At 37.6% G+C, this 23,525-nt stretch overlaps 2 protein-coding genes across 2 annotated transcripts in view; one reads left to right on the top strand and one right to left on the bottom strand.

Annotated features, from left to right (window-relative positions):
- The window catches only part of AVEN (apoptosis and caspase activation inhibitor), a 138,300-nt gene extending 126,187 nt beyond the window's left edge, over positions 1-12,113 (bottom strand). The window contains exon 1 of the mRNA XM_014062229.2: positions 11,835-12,113. Coding sequence (XP_013917704.2) covers positions 11,835-12,029 — 195 coding nt within the window. The 5' untranslated portion in view covers positions 12,030-12,113. The remainder of the gene's footprint in view (positions 1-11,834) is intronic.
- CHRM5 (cholinergic receptor muscarinic 5) overlaps positions 1-20,219 on the top strand; it is an 84,084-nt gene extending 63,865 nt beyond the window's left edge. Inside the window, exon 2 of the mRNA XM_014061078.2 lies at positions 16,560-20,219. Coding sequence (XP_013916553.2) covers positions 16,633-18,222 — 1,590 coding nt within the window. The 5' untranslated portion in view covers positions 16,560-16,632 and the 3' untranslated portion in view covers positions 18,223-20,219. The remainder of the gene's footprint in view (positions 1-16,559) is intronic.
- Positions 20,220-23,525: the final 3,306 nt, after the last annotated feature.

The following is a 23,525-nucleotide window of genomic DNA, read 5'->3' as shown; positions in this document are numbered from 1 at the left end:
AGCTTTAAATTTGTATAACACTTCATATTTCATCTCAAAATAAAATTTTACAGGTCATTTAATTTTTCATAAATACCACTAGACTACATTTTGAGAAAGAAATATGATATGTTGTTATATCCAGAAGTATGCTTTCCAGGTACCCAAACAATCTGTAGATGTTTGGAAAAGAAAATTAGGTATCTACTTATTCTTTTGCCCTTGCTCATTGAATAAGCATCAAATTACTGAACTCAGCTCGCCTTCTATTTAGTGGATTGGGCAAACATCAAGCACTAGCGCTGTACAAAACATTCAAAGAAGCACTTCACAAAGTGTGTTGGCTTCTAGTTGCTTCTTCACACAACAACTGTTTGAAGCGGGTTCTTTTCAAATTATGTTCAGGTACCTGGAAAATAAACACTTCTTCCCAGGCTGAAAGGAAGCAAAGCAGTTTGTGCCTGTACATGAACATGAGTACCAATGGACAACTGTATCAAGTCATTTGAAGGAATGCAGCTGCCTCAATATATATGGAGATTGTCTGTTATCCAGGTCAAAGGTATCTGTCTCAAAGGTGCTTTTTCAAAAGGCAACTGGTCTTTGTTTTTCCTTGAAGAAGTTTTGCTTCTCATCCCAGAAGCTTCTTCGGTTCTGACTGAATGGTGGAGGATGGAAGGATTTAAATTCCTTGTAGTCATCTGGTTGCTAGCACTCTTTCTGAGAGTCTTTGAAGGCACTTGGAGATTTATGCGTGCCTCAGGGTCACATGAATAGTGCATATGGGTGTAGAACAGTGGTGGGTTGCAGGCGGTATGCTCCGGTACAGGCGTACCGGAGCCTGCCCGGAGCACCAGATACCATTCGGTACGGTGCTCCAGAGGGCCCACCGCCCGCCCGAGCTCCTTACCTGTCTTTTAAGGCTTCCGTGCTTCCGTGCTTCCGCGCACGGGCATGGCACATACAGCACCTGCGTGATGCTACACGGAGCAGCTGGAGCGTCATGGAGGCTCGCAGAGACACTAAGATGCATGCATGCGCTGCGCACATGTGCGCGCATGCTGCACCCGTCTATGTGGAAACTGCCAAGCCCGTTCCAACCGTACTGGTGGAACGGGTCTGGAACCCACCACTGGTGTGGAACTTCTTGGAACTGCTGAAAGGACTGTATTGTAAACAGAAGATAGGTGGTGTTGTATCCCTACCACTCAGTTGAGAGAAGACTGTTCAAACTTAATGTAAGCAGCCTCTTTGATCCCTCTTTCAAATCAGTGGTCCTTTCTGTCCAGAATGTGGACTTTTCTGTCATCAAAAGACTGACCTTTGTCTTTGTCACACTCATTCACTACTTTACATTGATATAGGATGGATATAGTTATACCTTTTCACACTGAAACAGTATATCCAATATTTATAAAACTGGTTTTTCTCTCTTATAAAAATAACAAAAGCATTTAATTCTGTTATTACCTATTCATCTGTATTAGTAAACTGGCATAATTGCCTATTGCCAAAACAAATTACTAATACGTGCATTCTAATTGTTTAAGATAGCAAGGGTATTTCTATCCGACAAGCAGATTTGTTTATAAAAGTGCCTGACAATGATAGGTTTGTTGAAATAGATAGCTTTGAATATGAATATAATTTCTGACAATCTGCTGTCCGCTCTCTAATTGTTTTATATTTAATCTTTTATTTGCATGACAATGTAGCCAACCACTAAAATGACAGAAATGTGGTATTAATTTAATTTGACATAATATTTACAGATCTAGCTGAGCTTCCTCGTGATTATACACATATAATATGAGACATGCCAACATGCATACGAGAATTAAATGTCAAGCATAATCACTCTCTCCACGATAGCGGTCCAATTTCTGCAACATACATTTATTATTGCAGAGCATTACAGACTGGTTTTCTAAGGTTTTTAAAATACTAAATATGTGAAAGTTTACTCTAGAAAGCAGAACAACATACAAGACATTTCTTGTTACTGAGAACTCCTCAGTTCTTCTTTTATTCTATGTCCCATAAGTCTCAGCCATTATAGCTAATTGTGACAGCAGTTAAAATCCAATAATGACTACAATAGTGTCTACTGTTGTTCAGTTCTAGGTGATTTCAGCATTTTAGTGTATACATTAAAAAAGATGGATAATTCAAATATGTTTGATTAATTTATTTGATGAATATTCTGTCTTTAGAGTTCTCAAGCCATTTCGTGTAAAAAACATTTATTGTGAAAATCAGCTACTTTTACAATTTTCATTTATGGCCTTTAAAAGCTTTTGTGTGGATAAAAATCACTAAAACAGATCGTAACAGGCAGCAAGATCAGTATTAGAAAAACACATTATTCTATCTCCGGCAACTCAAGCAAGGCTCTGTAGAAAGGAATAGAGTGATCCAATCAATCAAGAGGAGAATGGGCTTAGCCTGAGTTGTCCGAAATATAGAGAAAGCTGGTTTAAAGACAAGAGAGGTGATTTAGAAGGTGTGTTCATAGGATTCGCCTTGCCTTATCATTTCTACCTTTTAGAAACTAGCTAAACTGAAATGATATGATCAGAGAAACCAGGTGTAGCCTCAATTAATCAAAAGCAACTACTTCTATTTCACCCTCTCTCACTCTTGTTATAATCTTCCTTCTCTTTTCTTCTTTTTCCTTTTCCTTCCCTTTTCATTTTTCTTTCTTCTTCCTTCCCCTCTTATTTTTCCATCCTTCTTCCCATCTTCCATTCTTTTCTTGTCTTTCCTCTTTCTCTTTCTCCTTTTCTGTCCTTTCTTGCATGCTCATTTCCAGGGTGGCCCCACTTGCCAGATCTAAGCACCACGCGGGCCATTCCTAGCCCACGGGCCTTGAGTTTGACACTCCTAGTCTAGGCAGTCACTTATCTGAATTGGTATAGGTTCTCCTGCTTGAGCAGGAGGCTGGACTAGAAGACCTCCAAGGTCCCTTCCAGCTCATTCTATTCTATTTCTGATAGTATTTGTTGTTTCCCTAATATATGAATTACAAAACATAAATACAATGCCCAGATTGAGGTGAAAGTTTCTGCAGAGAGAATGCAGGTGAAGTTTTTGATTTCCCCATCTTCTCTTTGTTTGTGTTTCACATCTCCCCATTCACACAAAAAGAAATCGACAAAGGTGAGGTGGATCCAGCCCAATTTTTTTGCAGGTAGCTGAGTTCAAGACAGGTGACTTCCCTTTTATCCTCACTTCCAGATCTAGACAATACATAATGCCTAAGCAAAAGTAAAGATATAAAAAGGTAAAATGGCATCCCACTACTTTCCATTTACCATTTTACATCCTGACTCCAAGTCTAGAAATGCCTGGGTTTCCAGTACATGACACATTAATGGATTTGAATACATATCTTGGGAAAAGATAATAAGATCATAGTTAAAAGGTTTCTTGAATGGAGGGAAAATATGGCATGGATATCTGTCTGTACAAATACCTCATAATGAAACAGAAACAGGGAGTGTGTTCAGGAACCAAACTTGATTGGTCACCGGGACTGGGTTTAGTCTTCCAAGCTTTCGGACCCAGGCCCTTCCTTAGGGAATGTCTCTCTTACTAGAATGTGAAACATTATGGCAATGTGAGTCACATTCTGGTAAGACAGAAGTTCCCTGAATAGGGGTTCCAGCACGAATCCGAAAGACAAAACCTCTATTCACAGTGATTGACCCAGATTGGATCCCGCAACATTGTCCTGGGATATGTATATTTTCCTTGATTCATAGAGTATGTTTGTTTACAAATAAAACTGATTAACCCTAATCTATTGTTTTTGAAACTCTATAAAAAAGTGCAGACAACCTACAGAAATACATTAATGCATGGTTGCCATTTTTCTGTCAACTGCAGTAGTTAGGTTCACAAGATACACATGTCCAAACCAAACAATCAATTTTATAACAAAACACTATGAGTTAATCGGGTCTAGGATTGTAAGGTACAATCTTAAATCACTGAGCTCAGTTGGGCTTGTTTTTGAATAGATACAAGCAGGCTCCATTTCAATGTTGTAATCCCATGCACAATTATATGAGTAATCATGCATAAAATGGAAAATAATTGGAAATGCAGCTTACTGAGAATTACATTTTGTCACACAATTGAAGAACAGTATTCTTTTATAAACAACACTATCAATAGATTGAGGCTTTTAAATGTTTGACTAAGTTGTAAAGCATACATTATAGCCCATTCTAATTCTTTTTCTGGGGTTACTTGCCTATTGAAAGGCAATACTAGGCAAAAACAAATTATTTATCTTATAAGTGCAAATGCAAGGTTATCTCCTTGCTGGAGGACGAGGTGGGAGGAATGAAGGCCAGCCTTTCTTTTTTTTAAGGCTTAACAAGAAGAGGAAAGGAAAGGAAAGCAGAGTAGGTACTATACAAAGAGGTCTGTATCAAGGTCAGTAAAAAGAGAACAAGCACAAAAAAATTGTCCAGTAACAGAGGTAGGAGAAAAAGAATACCAAGGAAGGAGGTTTCCAAAGGGAGTGGTGAATATTTGCAGCAGAGGTGGTGTTTTACCATTTCGGACCATTTCGCCTGAACAGGTATTGGAAATCACGGGTGGCCCCACTCACTCGCCCCAGATCTACAACACCCCATTTAGGCCCTTTTTTTTTCACCAAAAAATAGGCTGTGCACATGTACAAAGGTGGTCCGTGCACTCACATTTGTAAACCGGTAGGGAAGGAAAGTCAATATTACCCCTGATTTGCAGGTATGCAGTGTAAATGCAGTATAAACAAACAAGGAGATGGCCCAAATGACAGAAATCGGCCAACCATTTAAGGCTCTGAATGTGTAAGTCATGGACTATATACTTGAAGTAATTCTATCCAATCTCACAGAACAATTAATTATCAATTCTGCAGAGATGAAGAGTGAATACACTGACAAGCTGTGAAGAAAAAGGAAAGGTATAGAAACGATGGAAAATGATTAATAAATAAGGAGAAATACAAACTGATAGCTCAAACCCTATAGAAAAGAAATCGGGAATGGCAAAACTTAGAATGAGATGATGAGGCATGCAAACTATAATATATGAGGTTGGGGATACATTTGAAATAAAGTAAGAGTAAAAGGGTTTGTTATGTTGTGAGACTACCTTATAGTGTTGTTAGCCTATTTTATGACTATAAAGAGCATCCACAGAATCCCTGCCAAGTCTGTTTTTTAATCTTGCTTGTCTCCAAGGACTGACATTAACCTAGTTCAGTATTGTTAAAAATACAACAAGAATCCATTTTACTTTAAAGTAATTGAAGTCTCCAGTGACAGATGAATTATATCTCAAGCTGTTAAAGGTGCTGGCAGAAAAGGTCCAGAAACTACTAATGTAATTTTTGAAAACCACTGGAGAACAAATGGGATGTCAGAAGAGTGAAGAATAGCAAACACGGTCCCAAAATATACTTGTATAAAAAAGGACCCAATAATATACCAATTTAATGTCTAACCTGGGTATTTAAATATATTATGGAGCAACATAGCTGTAAACAGTTAGTAAAAAATGCTACCATTATCTAGATTCAGCGTAGGTTTATCAAAATCAACATCAACAAAGACTAGTATCAGGTCAGACTCACATTGTCTTGATAAAGGACATGGTGTGGATGTGATGTACTTCTATCTCATTAAAATTTTTCACAAAGTCCAGGCTACATTCATAAAAGCACTGTGTTCACTCCGTGCAAGGTAATAATTTCTCTATGTGCTGTATTTCATTTGGGACCTTGAGAAGCTAGAGCAGATTCAGAGGAAAGCTATTCAAGAGGGTATGGATTTGGAAAATCCACTGCGAGGAGCAGCTAAGGGAGGTAAGGATGTTTAGCTAGAAAAAGAAAAGCAAAAGAAATAGGATACTGCTTTACCTATGCAATATTTAAAAGGCTGTCACATGCAAAAGGAAGTGGGCCTGTGGTCTGTTGAAAATAAAGCCCGATGGGGAAAATTAAAACAAAGGGCAGCCAAACTGAATATTAGAAGGAATCCAACAAGCAGTGGAACAGCTATCTATAATAGTGATAGCTTCCCTCCCTGAAGTTTTCAAATGGAATCTAGATGGTCACCTGTTGGGTATAATGGACTCCTATCTTGAGGAAGGGGGGGGGGGATAGGACCAGAAGACTTATAAGTCGCCTTACAGTCTAGGGTTCTGTAAAATAATAATGAGAGGAAAGTGATTTTACTTTTCCTTCTTCAGCTTAGTCATTTCATTGGGATGCGAAGAAAGGTCATTCTGTTAATTTGGTTCTTCGAGTTCTATATCAAATGTGATGTGACAGGAAAAAACTCAATTCTGCTATTTTAAATCAGTGCAGTTGGCTAATGCTCCAGAGTTTTACTGGAGAACTCAATTTAAATATGAAATCTGTTTTCAAGAGCACAGAGCCCTGGAATGTCAAGAATGACCTATGAAGGCATTGTATGTTCCCTCACTTAGAGATATTTGAGCTTATTCCTACACACCAGCAGCAAAGACTGAATTGTCAACACAGATGGTCAAAGAACTCTGAATCCTTACATGTCACTTTAAAAAAAAGCTTTCAGAGCGTGTATCTTCTGGTGATTGACTGGGTAAAACTCTGTAATTTCTTGGCAAGATTTCAGAAGTGGTCTGTCATTGCTTTCTTCCTACGAGGTTGAGAGAAAGTGACTGACTTCTGGTTTCTAGCCTGGTATTTTAACAATTACCACTACAAATTAATACTATTATATGATGAAATTGATTCTCTTCTACACATTAAAGATATGCACAGGTTGATCTTAGTTATGACAGTAATTGGAACTGTAATTTCCATCTCTAGTTCATGGAACATTGTATGTCTACATTGCTTAGCAACAGCAATCATGGGGCTCTCCCCAGTAATTTGGCAAGTGTCTTGATTCCTCCCAGTCCCAAGCCTTAGTAAGGTAAAGGACATATCCTCTTTAATTCCCACCACCCCCATCAACCTCCCATCTCTGTCCTTTTGGTCGCCCTGCACTCTGCAGCCTCTGCCAGCCCTAGGCTCTGTTCACCCTGTCATCCTGCACTCTGGTCACCCTGCACTCAACTCACCCTCCCTCTCTATACTTTAGAGAACTTCCTACCCCCAGGTGACTTTTGCCATCTTCCTCCTGTTGCTTACAAGGCATATCAAGGCTGACCCTTCACAAGGGCCTTTTTTCCGAAGCTGCATACAGCCTGGTCCAAATCATGTACAGCTTTCTTGCAAGGTTAACTACCATTCCTTCAACAGCACCCTAACTTCAATCTTGCTGAACAAATGATCGCCAAGCAAGGACTATATATTCAATGTATATTAAAACATATATTGAACATATATGTTCTATGGCCTCCCAAGCAGTTGTGTCTCCTCTCTTTGTCAAATTTTCACTTACTGAAAAAAGAAACTCCTTTTTATATCTGTTACTTTATCCAATGTTAATCATATGGGATCACCAGAAAATCTTTGTGTGTAGTGAGCAAATAATCTGAAACCAAAATGTCTTTATTCGCTATCAAAATTAATGAGCAATGCCTTAGTTATAAATGGAAAGATGATGGAAATTTCAAACTATTTGATAGTGTTGATATTAATAATTAAGTTATTTTAGATAATTTGAAATTTATAAAGGTTTTTATTGCTCACCTAAGCCAAAATCTTCTGGGCAGATAAAACCAACACCACTCCCAAAACATATTATAAAAATTAATAGTAGTAATCAATTCACTGGTAGTATATTAAATAAAAAATAGATTCTCCCCCAACATGGATGCTAATAAATTTAACTGGGGTTAAACTAACTTTAAAGATCTGAAAAGCACAAGAAAGGAAGATTTGTGTGGAAAGAAAGAATCCCAACATGTGAAGGCTGCCACAGGATCCTGGGACAGTGCAACCATTGTGAAGACCTGCTGATCACTTGAATTTTGATCACCTGACCACAGGGATGCTACAATAGTTGCAAGTATGAGGACCAGCCGAAAGGCACTTTTTTCAGTGTCATTGTAATTCTAAATGGTTGCTAAACAATGGTTGTAAATAGAGAACTATCTGTATTTATAGTCAAATGTCACCACAGTTCAAAAGAAAAGTATCAAAATGTGATTTCTAAATGAGATCAGTCTCCTACAGGTTAAAGGAAGTAATATATATCCCATCCAATTTTACAAGAACTTTATAAACAAAGCTGGACTCTCTGCAGTTGCTCCTCTGGTGAAATCCAATGACATTTAACATTTATATAATATATTTACATATTGTTCCTCTTTAAAATGAATAAAGCCACAGTGTTCCTTTGTAAGACTCCTGCTGTTTTGTAAGGCTGTTTGGCAGTTCAAATCTACTGAAACGTCATGTTGTTGTTTTAGATTAGTTACTTCAATTAAAAAAATCTATTAACTGTTATCCTTGACAGCTGCATGGAACCCAAATTTTCAGAGGCAATATGGAAACAAGTATCAAGGGGACAAAAACGAAGCAAGGATGGCATTTGCAGTTTATCTCACAAAAACATTCAGTTAGCCATTGCTTAAGATACTTTCAATAAATGGCTTTGATGTGTGCAGCAAGACAACTGTTTCTTTCTTTCTTGATAGCTAACATTTAAAAACCCCTAGTAATTTTAGGAGGGGAGCAAAGTCATGCCATTTAAAATGTTTAACCAGCTAATGAATCAGATGTAAGGAAAAAAATAAGCTTGCATTTATTACCCAGATTGAATTTAACCAAAGTCTGAAATGACTGCACAAATATCCAGATTATTATTTTGCTATTTACAGCACTGTACTGATTGTAAGCATGGTGCTGTAGCAGATTTTATATTAGCATTAAAACTAAATACATTTTTTTAAAAATGTCCTGATGTTGTTGTACATCTTCTTTATTACGTTGTCATGCCATGCAGTTAAACTGGGGTTATCTTGCTGGGCACATATTATAACACCATGTCTTGTCAGCAAAAATGTATCTTCATCATGATTTCACTTGTTATTTTATATGATATACTTGGAAAGACTTTATATATATGTACATCTTTCAGTTCCTGGACCAACCTGAAGTACCAGCCAAACATCTGTGCATTGATGCAACCATCATAAGGCAGCACAGTACTTGTGAGACCACCATTCTTTTAGGCTAAAGTTTGTGAATATAGAGAACACCCATTTACAGCCTGATTCCATGAAACAATCCTTTAATCTGCACCACCACCCCAAAAGAAAAAAAAAGACAGTTTGATTTGGAATTCTTGGGAGACTTCTCGTTTTACTTTGATTTAGACATGATGGTACTAGAAGTGTAATTAAAACCTAATTACACAAAAATGGATACAGCAGTATAACCGGGGGGGGGGGGTTGGGTGGGAAAATGGTGAACTGACATCCCATAAAGCCCTGGAGACGTTACAGGACTGAAATCTGATTAGCGAAAGGAGAGAACTTGAGATCATCTGTGTGTACTTCAAAAAGCTGTTTCTGTTTGTGGGTAGACTGCAGGAACCAAGCTCAAGGCCAACAAGGTAGCCTTTACAGAATCAAAGTTCACTCAAATCTCACTTCTTAAATCACTTGAATTTTTTTTAAGACTGTGAATTTTCAGAAATGCAAGTTTTATTATATTCGCTGAGTTTTTCTTCAATCCTTTGAGAAATTTTAAATACAAATGTAAGACTTTATTTGAAAAATTTATGCTTTGGAATATAAATCAAAAGGGTGATTAAAGTATTGATTTCATAAAGTTTTAAATGGATTAAGTCCAGGTGAACTTGAATTATTTAAAATTGGTTATAAGAATCCTTTCTGTGGGAAACTATTTACATCTTGAAAAAGAAAACTTTAAAGGTTGGTCACTAGGGAATACCAGAAGGAAATGAATACATCAATGGATCTGTTGAACAAGATCTATAACTATTGGTTTTAGAAATTATTTTAAAGATATCTGCTATTATAGATAACTCAGATGGTATCATGTCAAGTTCCACGGAATAAAACTGAATTGATTTTAAATGTGAATTTAAAAACCATAATCTATAAGAGAGATGAAAAACATGAAACAGTTTATACAGAAAAAGATGCACTGTTGTATATACAAATGAAACCATATCTTAACATTTAAAAAAGACAAATAGTAAACCAGAAGAGTGATGTGGATTACTTTTTTATATTGGATTTACCAAGCGGGCTTGTTACCAATGATTCTGTGAGACAATGTGAATATGAAGAGTGACATTGATAGTTTATACTGGATTTACAAACAGGGTTTCTGAAAACTGCCAACGATTTTGTGAGAAAAGACAAAGAGCATAAAAAGAGTACATGTGTTTAGACATTTATCAGAGAACACTAAAGATACTTGTGACAAAGGAGAAAGAATACAAAATTGGTTTATTTGGTCAAGGTTAAAATAGGTGGATTGTTATTTGGGTAATATTTAATAGATTAATGTTGACTAGAACTGGATGTTGACCTTTTAAAGGTTTTACTTACCTAAAAAGAAGAGATTTGTTTAAACAGAAAAGAGAAAAAAAATGTAAAAATAAGAATTCATAGTAAGTGTCTTAGCTATAGCTAATAATAGTTGTGTCATTATTTATGATAACCCTTAAGGGACTTTTGCTTATTTAAAATGGAGTGATGAGGCTTTAAAGATTTGTTTATATAGAAATGGTTGGTTGTCCTGTAAGTTGTTAATGTTAACTATACTTTTGTTTCTTTTTGTGTTGTTTCTTCTTTTTCTGCACCTTTTTATTTTTATTTTTTTATCTTTTACAGTATTAGGTTTAAATGTATAATCCTTAATTAAAAATATTATAGAAACATTGTAATTGGGTAATTGGTTCCTGTATGTCAGTACACCAGAAATTCATGCCAGATGCATACCATATTAATATGCTAATGTTGCATACACAGGAACTGTCAACCGATATAAACACAGACTGCCATTTAGTAATAAGAAATGAGTTTGACACTCTTCCCCTATTGCATCTCATTCATTTGGGGGCAAATCTTTGTAAGATGGAGCAAATCTACTTATACCCAAAGGTGCTTTTTCAAGAAGCAACTGGACTTTCTGTTGGTTGCTTTTTTTTTTTTTGAAGACGTTTTGCTTCTCATCCAAGAAGTGCTTGGATGTGAAACGAAATGCCTTCAAAGAAAAACCAGTTGCCTCTTGAAAAAGCATCTTTGGGACAATCATGACCTGGATGGCTGAGAATCTCTATAAAAATCTACTTATAGTTTTCACAGTAGTAAAATATAGTGTAGTTTCAATATGGTTCGGTTTATCTGAATGGTCCCACGGGACACAAATTTCTCCTGGTTCTGCCCATCCCATCCATCCCTATACATAACCTATTTCTTCCTACTACTCTTCCAATTAACACATTAAGGAATCAAAATCTAGAGAACTTGAGGAAGCTGCAATATAGTAACCCTGCTAATATACCCAAAGAAAAATATTTCTTTTGATATAAGCTTCAGAAGCTCTATTGGACAGCCATTTGTCCTGAATAGATAGGGAGAGGGTTTCTTGCTTGAGCAAGAGGTTCAACTAGAAGACCTCCAACCCCACTCTTATGTTCCTTCCAGAAGGCTCGCATTAACGTAGTTCTAGATAAGCGATTGCATCAGGATCTCCCGCTCTCTCGGAGGAGCATTAGTAATAATTTAAAAAGCAGACCAGAACCCGCGGGAGTTACAGCAATACGAAGTGGGCCTTCCCGGGACGGAGCCGTTAGCCCCGCTGCCTTCCTCCCCGAGGGCCAGCGGGGTAGCCGGCGACAGTTTGTCCCGGGACGGAAAAGGGCGGTGCCGATTCCTCTTACCGACTCACAGCCCCGAGGCGCGGAGGGAGCGGAAGCGGCTGCTCCGCCGCGGGTTCCCCGCCTGCCGCGTCCCCCGCCTCCTCGGCTGTGACCGTCATCGCCGCTGCTCTCCGCCGGCTTCTCCCTTCCGCCCGGCCGTCTCCGGTTGGGGCGGCCGCCTCCCCTTCGGGGCCGGGCGCCGCGGTCGGGCTCCATTGCAATCCCTCGGGCGGCCGCGCTCGACGCGGCCGGACTTCACCGGGATCGCGTGGATCTCCGCCTCCGCCGGAAAACAGGCCGCTGCAGGAACTGGAGGCCGCGTCAGCCGGGTCCGAAGAATGGGGTGTCGCTGAACCCGCGCCAGGCTCCTTCCCAGCCGCCGCTCTCCGCCTTGAGAAACTGACCCAAAAAAGGAATCCGCTGCTGCGGGGCTGCTGCAAATGGATCGCTCAGCTACTTTTCTTAGAGAAGAAATATAGAAAAGCAGATAAAGCCTAAATTTCCAATATTTAAATGGGCTTTATCCAATTTCTTAAAACATAATAAGATGTTATTATTAACTCCAGTGGTGGGTGCAACTATAAGCATGCATGCAGTCCTCGACTTACAACGGTTCGTTTAGTGACCAAAGTTACGCTACTTAAAAAAGTGACGACCATTTTTCACACTTAGAAATGTTATAGCATCCCCGTGGTCATGTGATCAAAATTCAGAGGCTTGACAACTAGTTCCTATTTATGACAATTGCAGTGTCCCAGGGTGACATGATCCCCTTTTGCGACCTTCTAACAAGCAAAGGCAATGGGGAAACCAGATTCACTTGACAACCATGTTACTAACTTAGAAATTGCAATGATTCAGTTACAACTGTCTCTAGAAAGGTCATAAAATGGGGCAAAACTCACTTAACAAACGTCTCACTTAACAACAGAAATGTTGGGCTCAATTGTGGCCGTAAGTTGAGGACTACTTGTAATTTCCCTTTAAATACCTAACATGATAGAAAAGTAACTAACATGTACCAGAAGAGATCACAAGTCTATTAATTCAATGTGCTTTGTACTTCATAACAACAATGCAAAACTATATGTTAATCGTGTTCTAGAGAAATACCCATAAAAGCAAGTTCTAAGCACTACAAAGTATAGTAGCATCCCAGAGTTGTCTAGGAAGGGGCTTGTCAATATACAAACACACATAATATTTAATAGAGTATGGGGGGGGGGGGGGAAATAAAGTTACTACTGCAAAATCAAATCCCTATGTTTGCAGTGACACTGTACAGTGGGACCTTGGGTCCCAAACGGCTCAGACGATGAACAATTTGGGTGCCGACTGAAAAACCTGCTAAATGCTTCACTCAAATCACAAACACATATTTGGGTGCCGAATAAACACAGCCGCGGTGATTTCCCCTTCCATGCCATTTTTGTGTGTTCGCACATGCGCAGTTTGTCTTGCTTCTGGTCACGACCAAATCAGGTGCCAGCCGAAGTCCTGGAACTGATTACGGTTAGCACCCAAGGTCCCACTGTACGCAGGTACAAAAGGATGAGGCTGTGATGGTACAATTTACCCTGCCGCCTTGGCTCTTCCTTATGTAGATTTGTGATTTTATATACCCTTAGGAATCCTTTATACAGCCTTCTCACATGCATTTAACCACAACCCAAAGCACACCTTGACAATATCTATGGGAATTCTCAATCATCCAGATGGTTGTCCCAATGATGCTTTTGAAAACACAGCTGGACTTTTAAAAAAACATTTCGCTTTTCATCAATTTCTCATCACTGAAGAAGCTTCTTGAATGAGAAGCGAAATGTATTCAAAGGGGGAAAAAACCAGAAAGTCCTTTTATAAAGCACTTTTGGGATACCCTGGCAACCTTTCATTTCTGCCACAATTTCAAAATGTTAACTTCACCTAATACCCCAAGTCGTGCATGATACAAGAGAAAGTGCCTACCTAGTAGTCTTAAATATTTTTTCTCCGGTTGCAACACATTTTTGTTCCACCAACCAGTCTATCTTGGTGACCTCAAGATGATAAATTCAATCCATCTCCGATTGGCCAGTATGGGCTGTTGGATATAAGCTCCCTTCTCTCTTTACTGTTCAGAGAGCCATTCTGGTCTCTTCTCTAACCCAGGGCTTCCCAACCCCCGGTCTGAAGCCCACTACCGGGTTGTGGCCTATTCACAAGCGGGTTGCATAAATAGTGGACCAGCGCGCACGCGCATGCACAAGCAGCTCAACTTGCACGAGCAGTGGGCCGGCACACGTGCACATGCATGCACAACTCACCTTACGCAAATTGAGCTATGCATGCATGCCCACACAAGCCAGCCCACCATTCATGCAAGGTGAGCTGCATGCACAACCCAGTTCCCCTCTTTCCCCCTCTACTGGGCTGCCAAACTGCAAAGGTTGGGGACCTTCGCTCTAATCTACCAGAGTTTTTGAGCTGAACCAACCTTAATATTTTAGTCTTTGTTGTTATCATAACAGTTTATTGTATTACTTTTTTTTTCTATCCATGTTCGATTTTTGGAGACTGAACAAGTTCCTGCAGTTTTCTTGGCAAGGTTTTTCCAGAACGGGTTTGCCATTTTCTCCTTCTTAAACCTAAGAGAAAATGACTGGCCCAAGGACACTCACCTGACTTTGTGCTAAGGCTGGATTAGAACTCACAGTCTCCTTGTTTCTAGTCCTATGTTTAAACCACTACACCAAACTGGCTCTCATTGCATTATCTGTTACACTTCACATTGTTCTTTTTTGACAATAACCTAATTCAATATCTTCTGGCTCAGCACCCTTTTTGGCCTTATTCTCTCTTTGAAGTATTTTCTCAGCTAAATGTCATCTTTAGTTTCTTTTATTAGCTTGTCAGATCAAATCTTTATTTCTGTTTTTAAAGGCTACTTGAAGACTTATTTCAGTTCCAAAAATATATTTGCAGTATAATAGGACCAAACTATCTGAGATGCAGTGCAGTGAAGTGCAGAAAGAATGCTATCTGAATCATCGCATATCAGATCGGGAGATTCACATCTGAATATATCTCAGGTTGTTATGAGCTGGTGCTTTCTAGGTTGTGTGGCATGCCTGCCTTTTATTCTGTTGGCTGTGAATAATAGGTGCTTTAGTTCAAAATGCTTGAGCAACACCAACATGAAGACCAACAGTGCACCTCTCAATATATTATTTTAGTTCATACTATTTTATTATTACACTTTGTTAATACAGATACATAGCTGGCATCTAAAACCATTATCTGTGATTAGAATAGCCTTTAGGAAGCATATAGAGTGCTGCTGGGGGGGGACAAAAAACGGACCATTTTTCACTCATTTTTGCCCTCCCCAGCCCCCAGGAGCTCTCTGAAAGCCTTCTAAAAGCTATGCACAGCCATTTTGGTGAAGGGGGCGGAGTTTCAGGTGGCAAAAAATGTTGTATTGTGTATAAGACGCACCCAGATTTTCAGCCTCTTTTTTGAGGGAAAAAGGTGCATCTTATACTCCCAAAAATACGGTAGTTTTTCAAGCCTTTGTTCTCATATAAGTCATTATAAAACAATGTTGACTGGATATTAATAATGACTATGGCTTTCATTATTAATTCCTGTTTAACAAGGCTTTTCCTCATTGTTAGTGAATGTACATTCATGTACATTCGGAGAAAAAGCCTTGTTAAACAGGAATTAATAATGAAAGCCATAGTCTTTATTAATATCCAGTCAACATTGTTTTGTAATGACTTACTTGACAAGAAAGGCTTGAAAAACTATTTTTATTCTATTCTATATTAATTAGAATAAGAATTCTAATTTCTGTTACATACAATGTTCTGTAAAAGATACCTACATATTCCAAGTCAATGTGACTTAATTGAATAAAAGCTACTTAAGCTTAATTAATTAATTGAGGGACATGGTAGCTCAGTGGCTAAGAGGCTGAGCTTGTCGATCAGAAAGGTTGGCGGTTCGAATCCCTAGTGCTGCGTAATGGAGTGAGCTCCCATTGCTTGTCCCAGCTTCTGCCAACCTAGTAGTTCAAAAGCGTGTAAAAATGCAAGTAGAAAAATAGGGGCCACCTTTGGTGGGAAGGTAACAGTGTTCCATGCGTCTTTGGCATTTGCTTATGCCAGCCACATGACCACGGAGACGTCTTAAGACAGCTCTGGCTTTTCAGCTTTGAAATGGAGATAAGCACCACCCCCTAGAGTCAGGAACAACTAGCACCTATGTGCACAGGGAAACTTTACCTTTAAGGATTAATTGCATCTGTTGACTGAATACATGCAAAGACACTACATTGTGGTTCTGCAAACCATTCAGAAAATACTTTCTGAGGCAGCCAAAAGGGTCCTCTGAACTCATTGCTCAAGACACTGAGGAAATGTATCCTTTTGGAGGCTTAGCTCAGTAGCTTCAAATGCCTTTCCATGCTCACATGAGCATGAAAATGAAAATCCCAATAATACTTCCACCTGCATTGCTGTTGAAGAGTAGGTGAAAGCAGAACCATTCAAAGCGGGTATGTTAAGCAAGATGTGATAGTTTGAACAGCAGATTTGGAATGCTACTTGAGTTGCATTGCTTCAAAGGATTCATGTATCCTTTTAAAAATATCTTTGAAACTTGATGAAATACACAATTGAAATCAATCAACATATTGTTTTCTAATGCTAAATTCATTGTGTCCTTCATTTTATAATTTTTTTCTCTGTTTGTCATTTAAAGGATATCTTCAAATTACAGATGAAGTGCCTAGAGCAAATTAAAAGACGCTGATGTTAATCCACCACAAAAAAGAATGGAAGACAAGTTACCTAGCAACTTGACCATCACCAATGGTTCAACTTCTAGCCAAAAACCACTTGAAGGCCACAATCTTTGGGAAGTAATCACCATCGCTACTGTAACGGCCATCTTAAGTTTGATAACCATTCTGGGAAATGTTCTGGTAATGATATCATTCAAAGTCAACAGCCAGCTGAAAACAGTGAACAATTATTATCTACTCAGTCTTGCCTGTGCAGACCTTATAATTGGAATATTTTCTATGAATCTTTATACATCATACATATTAATAGGGCACTGGTCTCTTGGAATTTTGGCATGTGATTTATGGTTAGCACTCGATTATGTAGCTAGTAATGCTTCAGTAATGAATTTGTTAGTTATCAGTTTTGACCGATATTTTTCTATTACACGTCCTTTAACCTATAGGGCTAAACGCACACCCAAAAGAGCTGGGATTATGATTGGTTTGGCTTGGCTGATTTCTTTCATTCTGTGGGCACCTGTAATTTTATGTTGGCAGTACCTTGTAGGGGAGCGAACTGTCCCAGCAGGAGACTGTCAAATACAATTTTTGTCTGAGCCTATTGTTACCTTTGGTACTGCAATTGCTGCTTTCTATATCCCAGTTTCGGTGATGACTATTTTATATTGCCGCATTTACAAAGAGACTGAAAAACGAACCAAGGATTTAGCTGAGCTTCAGGGCTCCAGTTCTGTGACTGAGTTTGAAACAGTGAAGCCTCAGAAAACCCTGCTGAAGTCTTGCTTTAGCTGCAGGCAACAAAATTTGACCAAAAGAGACCAATCTCAGGCTTCGTGGTCTTCATCTAGTAGAAGTACTTCTGCCACAGCAAAAGCATCTCAGATTCAAAACACCTGCCAAGATTGGTCGAGGGCAGAGCAGCTGACCATTTGCAGCAGCTATGCCTCATCTGAAGAGGAGGAAAAATGCCCACCTGATCCAGTCTTTCAAGTAGCCTATAAAACCCCTGTAAAAGGGAAGGTTGATGAGCAGAAAGAAGAGAAAAAGGAAGCTTTTATCAACGACCAACATAAAGAGAATGACTATGACACCCAGAAATATTTTCTAACCCCAACCAAAAGTCAGGTGCAAAAAAGTAATAAATGTGTAGCTTATAAATTCCGGTTGGTGGTTAAAGCTAGTGGTGCACCAGAAACTAACAATGGTTGCCGAAAAGTCAAAATCACTCCTTGTTCTGCCAGTTTATCCAAAGACGCTTCCATCAAAAATATGGATCCTAACCTAAGTAATCAAATTACTAAAAGGAAAAGAATGGTTCTTATAAAAGAACGTAAAGCAGCGCAGACTCTAAGTGCCATTCTTCTAGCTTTTATAATTACATGGACACCCTACAACATAATGGTATTGGTTTCCACATTCTGCTCAGATTGCATTCCTCCAACATTGTGGCATCTTGGCTATTGGTTGTGCTACGTAAACAGTACTGTGAACCCAATTTGTTATGCCTTGTGTAACAAAACATTCAGAAAAACCTTTAAGTTGTTGCTCTTCTGTCAATGGAAGAAGAAAAAAATGGAAGAAAAATTATATTGGCAGGGTAATACAAAGCTGCCTTAAATTAAAATGAAGTAGCTGAAAAATAATGATCTTGGCCAGAGAGTGTATATTAGCTACAGGTCTTTATTTGTAAAGTTGTTGTTTTGTGTGTTTGGAAGCAAAAGGAGCAACATTTCTATGATTTATGATTATGAAGAAAGCAGTCACAATGTTGAACATTTCTCTAATTGGAACTATTCAAAGGACCATTTTGAGTGTTGTTATCAGGACTTTTGGTCCCACACTTCTGCTTGATAATGGCAGAGCACAGGACCTTAATAATTGGTGATTGAACAGATCCATAAATGTATTTGGTTCACATTCTTGCTAAGTTAATATTATGCCTTCTTAAATATTTTTCCAGGACTTTTTCAAGTTAAATTATAGATCTGCAACCTACTGAAGTTAGCACTGTTCCCCTTGCAAAATTATCTACTAATTGAATGGATGCAAAAAGAATGAATATATCTATAGCCCATGATAAATGATTGAAATTGATTTTTGGAGGGCACAAAGGTTCCTGATGTCAGCTTGAGTTATGAACAATGACTGAATTTGAATTCATTCTTCTTTTAATTGGGGCTAGATGTGACTTGTAAGGGGAAAGGTTTTTTTATAAGGCACATACTGAAACCGAATGTGATTATTTAAAGATTTAAAGTTGCTGTAGTGAGATCTACATATAAAACTCAGATTAAACACTTAAGATTTCATACTTTATATGCATAGTTTTAAAAACATTTGCATGAAATAGTTTTGGGTCATATTCCTCTTTGAATGTTATAAATTGTGTAATCAGACATGAATAATATTATAGCATTTTAAAGATAGAGAGAGGAATATGTAAAACATCTACCTCTCTTTGTTTAGATATTTAGTGGCAATATTCACCTTTTTAATCCCCACAGCAAAAGTAATTAAATCCATTGGGCAACAACTACAACTTGTCAAAGAGTCTATCCCTTCAGTCTGAGTAGGAATTATAATTTATATAAGAATATATATTTAATACATAATTATTTCAGCAACAATGTGAATCTTATAAAACAAAGGCAGGTAATTAGAATAGTTCCTGAATAGCAGAATCTGAACTAAAATCAGCTATCAAAATTAACCAATTTTGCCAAAAATGAAGAATTACAATGAGCAAGTGAAAATATAAGTCCCATGTCTTTTGGATCCAGATTTCCATAGCTATTTACCTGGATTCAGATCTAATTCTATGAAAATAAAATAATTTAATTATCTCTTGAATCTTATAAATACATACATAGTTTCTCATTTGAAAAGGTCTCTCTCTCTCCAATTCAGTGAAATAGTCAAGCTCTTCACATAAAGTGATATATACAGTAGTAGATGGAGAAATGCATTCTACTTATGAATGAGAATATGAAGCATTTAGAAACTCCGTGTATGTATGTAAATGCACAGAATTCTGACTTGGAAAGTAATGCTAAAGTCAGTTCAATTCAGGAAAATTGTGCTGTAGGATTAGAAGAATCTGAAGTTCATGGATATGTGGATTTTGTAATTCTCAGTTGACTGTCAAGCTTTACACATTCATTGTTTGCTGAGCTGCAATTTAAATGCAGATTCAGTTCACATCCACATCTATAGCTTGGTATGGTTAGTTGTATAGTTATAGTATGATTGTAAAGTGTAATTTTGCATAGTTCTGAGATAACACAGTAAAGTTTATAAGAGTTGCAAAACAATAAGGATTCTAATGAGGTCAAAAGCTCTTTCTTATAGAGCTTATTCAGTGATTTTTAACAAGCTTCTCCATAAGTACTAATTGAAACAATATTTTGGATAACTTGACTACATACGAGTTATTTACAAAAGAGTCCCCCAATTATTTTTATAGTGGGACTAATCATAATTTAAACAAAATGTATAATACTGTGAACATGTGACTGATTCTAAGTATTTCTGTATTGTGCCAATTGTTTTTGGAGCTATGCTGTTTGTTAAAGAAAATGTGGATTCCCATAAAGAACTTTTGATTATTATCTTCAGTCAACATTGAAGCATATCCATTGTGCTTTGGGGTTTTCTGGCTTTAAAAAAATACATGTACGTATGATATGTGTGTGTCTCATTCAAATGACAACGCATTTCTATGACTCAAGCTATGTAATATTGGCAAAATGTGTTAAGATTGTAAAAGTTATTTGCTTGTTGCAATTTTATTGCTAAAATACCCTTGCCTTCTACTATTGAGGTTAAATGGAAAATTATTGTCACCTTTATAAGAATGTTTTATATATGTTTATGGTATGTGTTGAATAGATATATAAGACTACACAGTGATGGATGCCAAAGTATCAGTTTTCTGTTAAATATACGCTCAACCTATGCTGCTAAAAACTGAAACGTAAATTGCCAAAATCTGGGATACATGGTAAATATCTGGTACCATATTAAAATGGTGTGTGCTTATTCCTTTTCCATACAGTATATTTGCACATTTTAGAAGGTGCAAATTGAGAGATATCTAACAAGTGTCAAAATTGTAACTTTTTGTTTTGAAGAAACAGAAAGACATAAATATATAAGATTTCATGGAAGGAAAACTTGAATAGAAAAAGAAATTCAGCATAGGTGCTGGTATCTAAAAAAGTAAGTGCTTAGCGCTCAGTCACAAACAATTACAATATTAAAAAGATAACTTGTAGAGGTGGTACAAAGTTACACAAGCTTTTTCATGGCAATATAAAGTCAAAACAAATATACAGGATGAGGAAAGGCAAGTCACTCATGAGCGATATAGACAAATAGGCTGGAATTGTAGAGATGATGTCAGGAACTCCAAAACAGAGAACAAGCTGAAGGATGTTAAGAAGAGCAAACATTTAAATATTATGTGGTTGATGTACTGCTAACTATTGTGCAACTGCAAAGTTCAAAAAGATAGCTGATGAAAACAGTTAGAGGTTTTTGTGAATTCTCAGGATAGATAAATTGACATATTTTTAAAAAATTACCCTAGAAGGAAAAAGTTTGGTGCAGAAAGGGTTGGGAGACCAGACAAAGTCCAGTAAAATATTTGGGATTGTTCCTGATTGGTAGGAACAAAGATATATGTCAAAATTACCTCCAATTATGGAGAAAATTTAAAAAATATTTTCAAAGATAGAAAAAAAATCAATTTCTACCATTTGGGATTAATTGTGATTGTTAATATACATATACTACCTAAGGGTTTTTTTTTAACTTATTTGAAATGATGCCAATTTCAATTCCAGAGAAAAATCTTGCACGATGAGCAAAGAATAGTCAATAGATTTTTTGGGGAGTGGAAAAAATGTGGAATAAATTTTATGAGATTCAAAAATAACAGTGAACTAGGTCTTTTGAATTTTATATTATATTACAATGCAAGTTGTTCGTCATGGATAGCAATAGATAAAATTCCTAAATATCAAAATATCAGTATGAGAAGGAGCTGACCAGCTAATGGATCTCCTAGATAGTTCTAGTGTAAGGATCGAAAAGAATATAAAAACGTGAAAGGACATATTTTTAGACAAATCTTGATAAAAGCATGGAATTCTATAAAAATCATAAGTTCAGCAACTTCACCTCTAGCTTCACCTTCAAATGCTTTGTATTCTAGAGAAAATTATTGCAAGAAAAGTATAATTATATATGCAGATATGGTGCACTTAGACTCCAGAAACAGATTAAAGACAAAGCGAGAATTATTAGGTGAAAGCTCAAACCTATTACAGTTGGTGTATTTTTAAATTTCTGGAAGAACAAAAAGCGATCTTAAGAAAGAAGAAAAGTGTGTAAGAGAAAATGTATCATGGAGATGGAACAAGTCAAATGGCATGGGAAAATGGAGGCTGATTGGTAACAAAGAAAGGTAGAACAGCTACTACCTTGGTTCAAACTTCTCAGAAAGAGAATATGTGATTTACCATGCCAATACAAATAGCTGATTGAAGGCTCAGAATTGAAGTTTAAGATTAATAGACAAATTGTCAATAGAGATTTGAATAACCTTGAATGAGTTCAAATCCTTGGACCAGATGAATTACATCTTAGAATATGCTACATCTTATGAAGGTAAGAATTACATCTTATGAAGAATGGCTGCAGGATTTGGGTGTGGCTAGTCTAGAGAAAAGAAGGACTAGGGGAGACATGATAACAGTATTCCAGTATTTGAGAGGTTGCCACAAAGAGGAGGGGTCAACTTATTTTCCAAAGCGCCAGAGGGCAGGACAAGAAACAATAGATGGAAACTAATCAAGGAGAAAAGGAACTTGGAATTAAGGAGAAACTTCCTAACAGTGAGAACAATTAACCAGTGGAACAGCTTGCCTTCAGAAGTTGTGGGTGCTTCAATCCTTGAGATTTTAAAGAAGAGATTGGACAGTCACTTGTCTGAAATAGTATAGCAGGGGGTTGGGCTAGAAGACCTCAATGGTCCCTTCCAGCTCTATTCTGATTGAATGCTGAATAAACATGTTTATTATATGTCTGCATTTGTGTACTTTTGAAATATGCTAAAGCAAAGAATATATATGTATTACAAGATAAACTATTTCATTTTGAAATCAGATATTTAATATTTGCTCAGAGGATGTTCTGATCAGCAGTTAAATTTATGTATGGGTTCCAAGCCGTGTCTATTAGATTTATGGCTCAAGAATTATATTCAAAGTAACAAAAAAGGATCTATTGAAAAAGTTGATAGCCCAGGAACAAATTTATAGAAAACCTTACATTAGCAGCTGAAAAGGAAGTATGCTATGGAGCCACAATAATATAGTTCTTCTTCCTAAATAGAACTCTGATAATGAACACTTATGTAACCAAATAAGGACTGTTCCAATATTGACCTGTTGTAACATTTATTCTTGAAAATGTTGTATTGGACCTGAAGGGATCAGGGTGAGCATGGCCAGAGTGGGCATGGCCAGCTCAACGTCACTCATGTCAGGGGCGCCTGTGGTGGCTGAGTGCTCTGCCAGCGAAAACAGGCTCCTGAGCTCTGTTTTCGGCTGCAAAGGCCTCCTGCAACCCGCGGCTGTCCTGAACTCCATTTTTTTCTGGCAGAGGCCCCATGAGCTGGTCCTTTGCTATTTCCAAGGTGGCCCCATGGGCCAGATCTAAGCATCCCACGGGCTGGATCCGGGCCCCGGGCCTTGAGTTTGATACCCCTGATTTAAAGGATATTTTCCAGTTATAACATCATGTCCAAAGAAGAAAAGAACAGCTGTTGGAACCAAAGTCTATATCTAAACAAAAAATGTCCTGGTAAGCATTTGAATTCTACAGGTGAGAATTGCACAACCTTGAATAACTTATTT

Source organism: Thamnophis sirtalis, unplaced genomic scaffold (assembly GCF_051295495.1).
Source record: "Thamnophis sirtalis isolate CommonGarterSnake01/CBP01778 unplaced genomic scaffold, rThaSir2_p1.2 scaffold_1, whole genome shotgun sequence".
NCBI lineage: Eukaryota > Metazoa > Chordata > Lepidosauria > Squamata > Natricidae > Thamnophis > Thamnophis sirtalis.
This window is presented reverse-complemented; position numbering and strand designations above follow the sequence as displayed.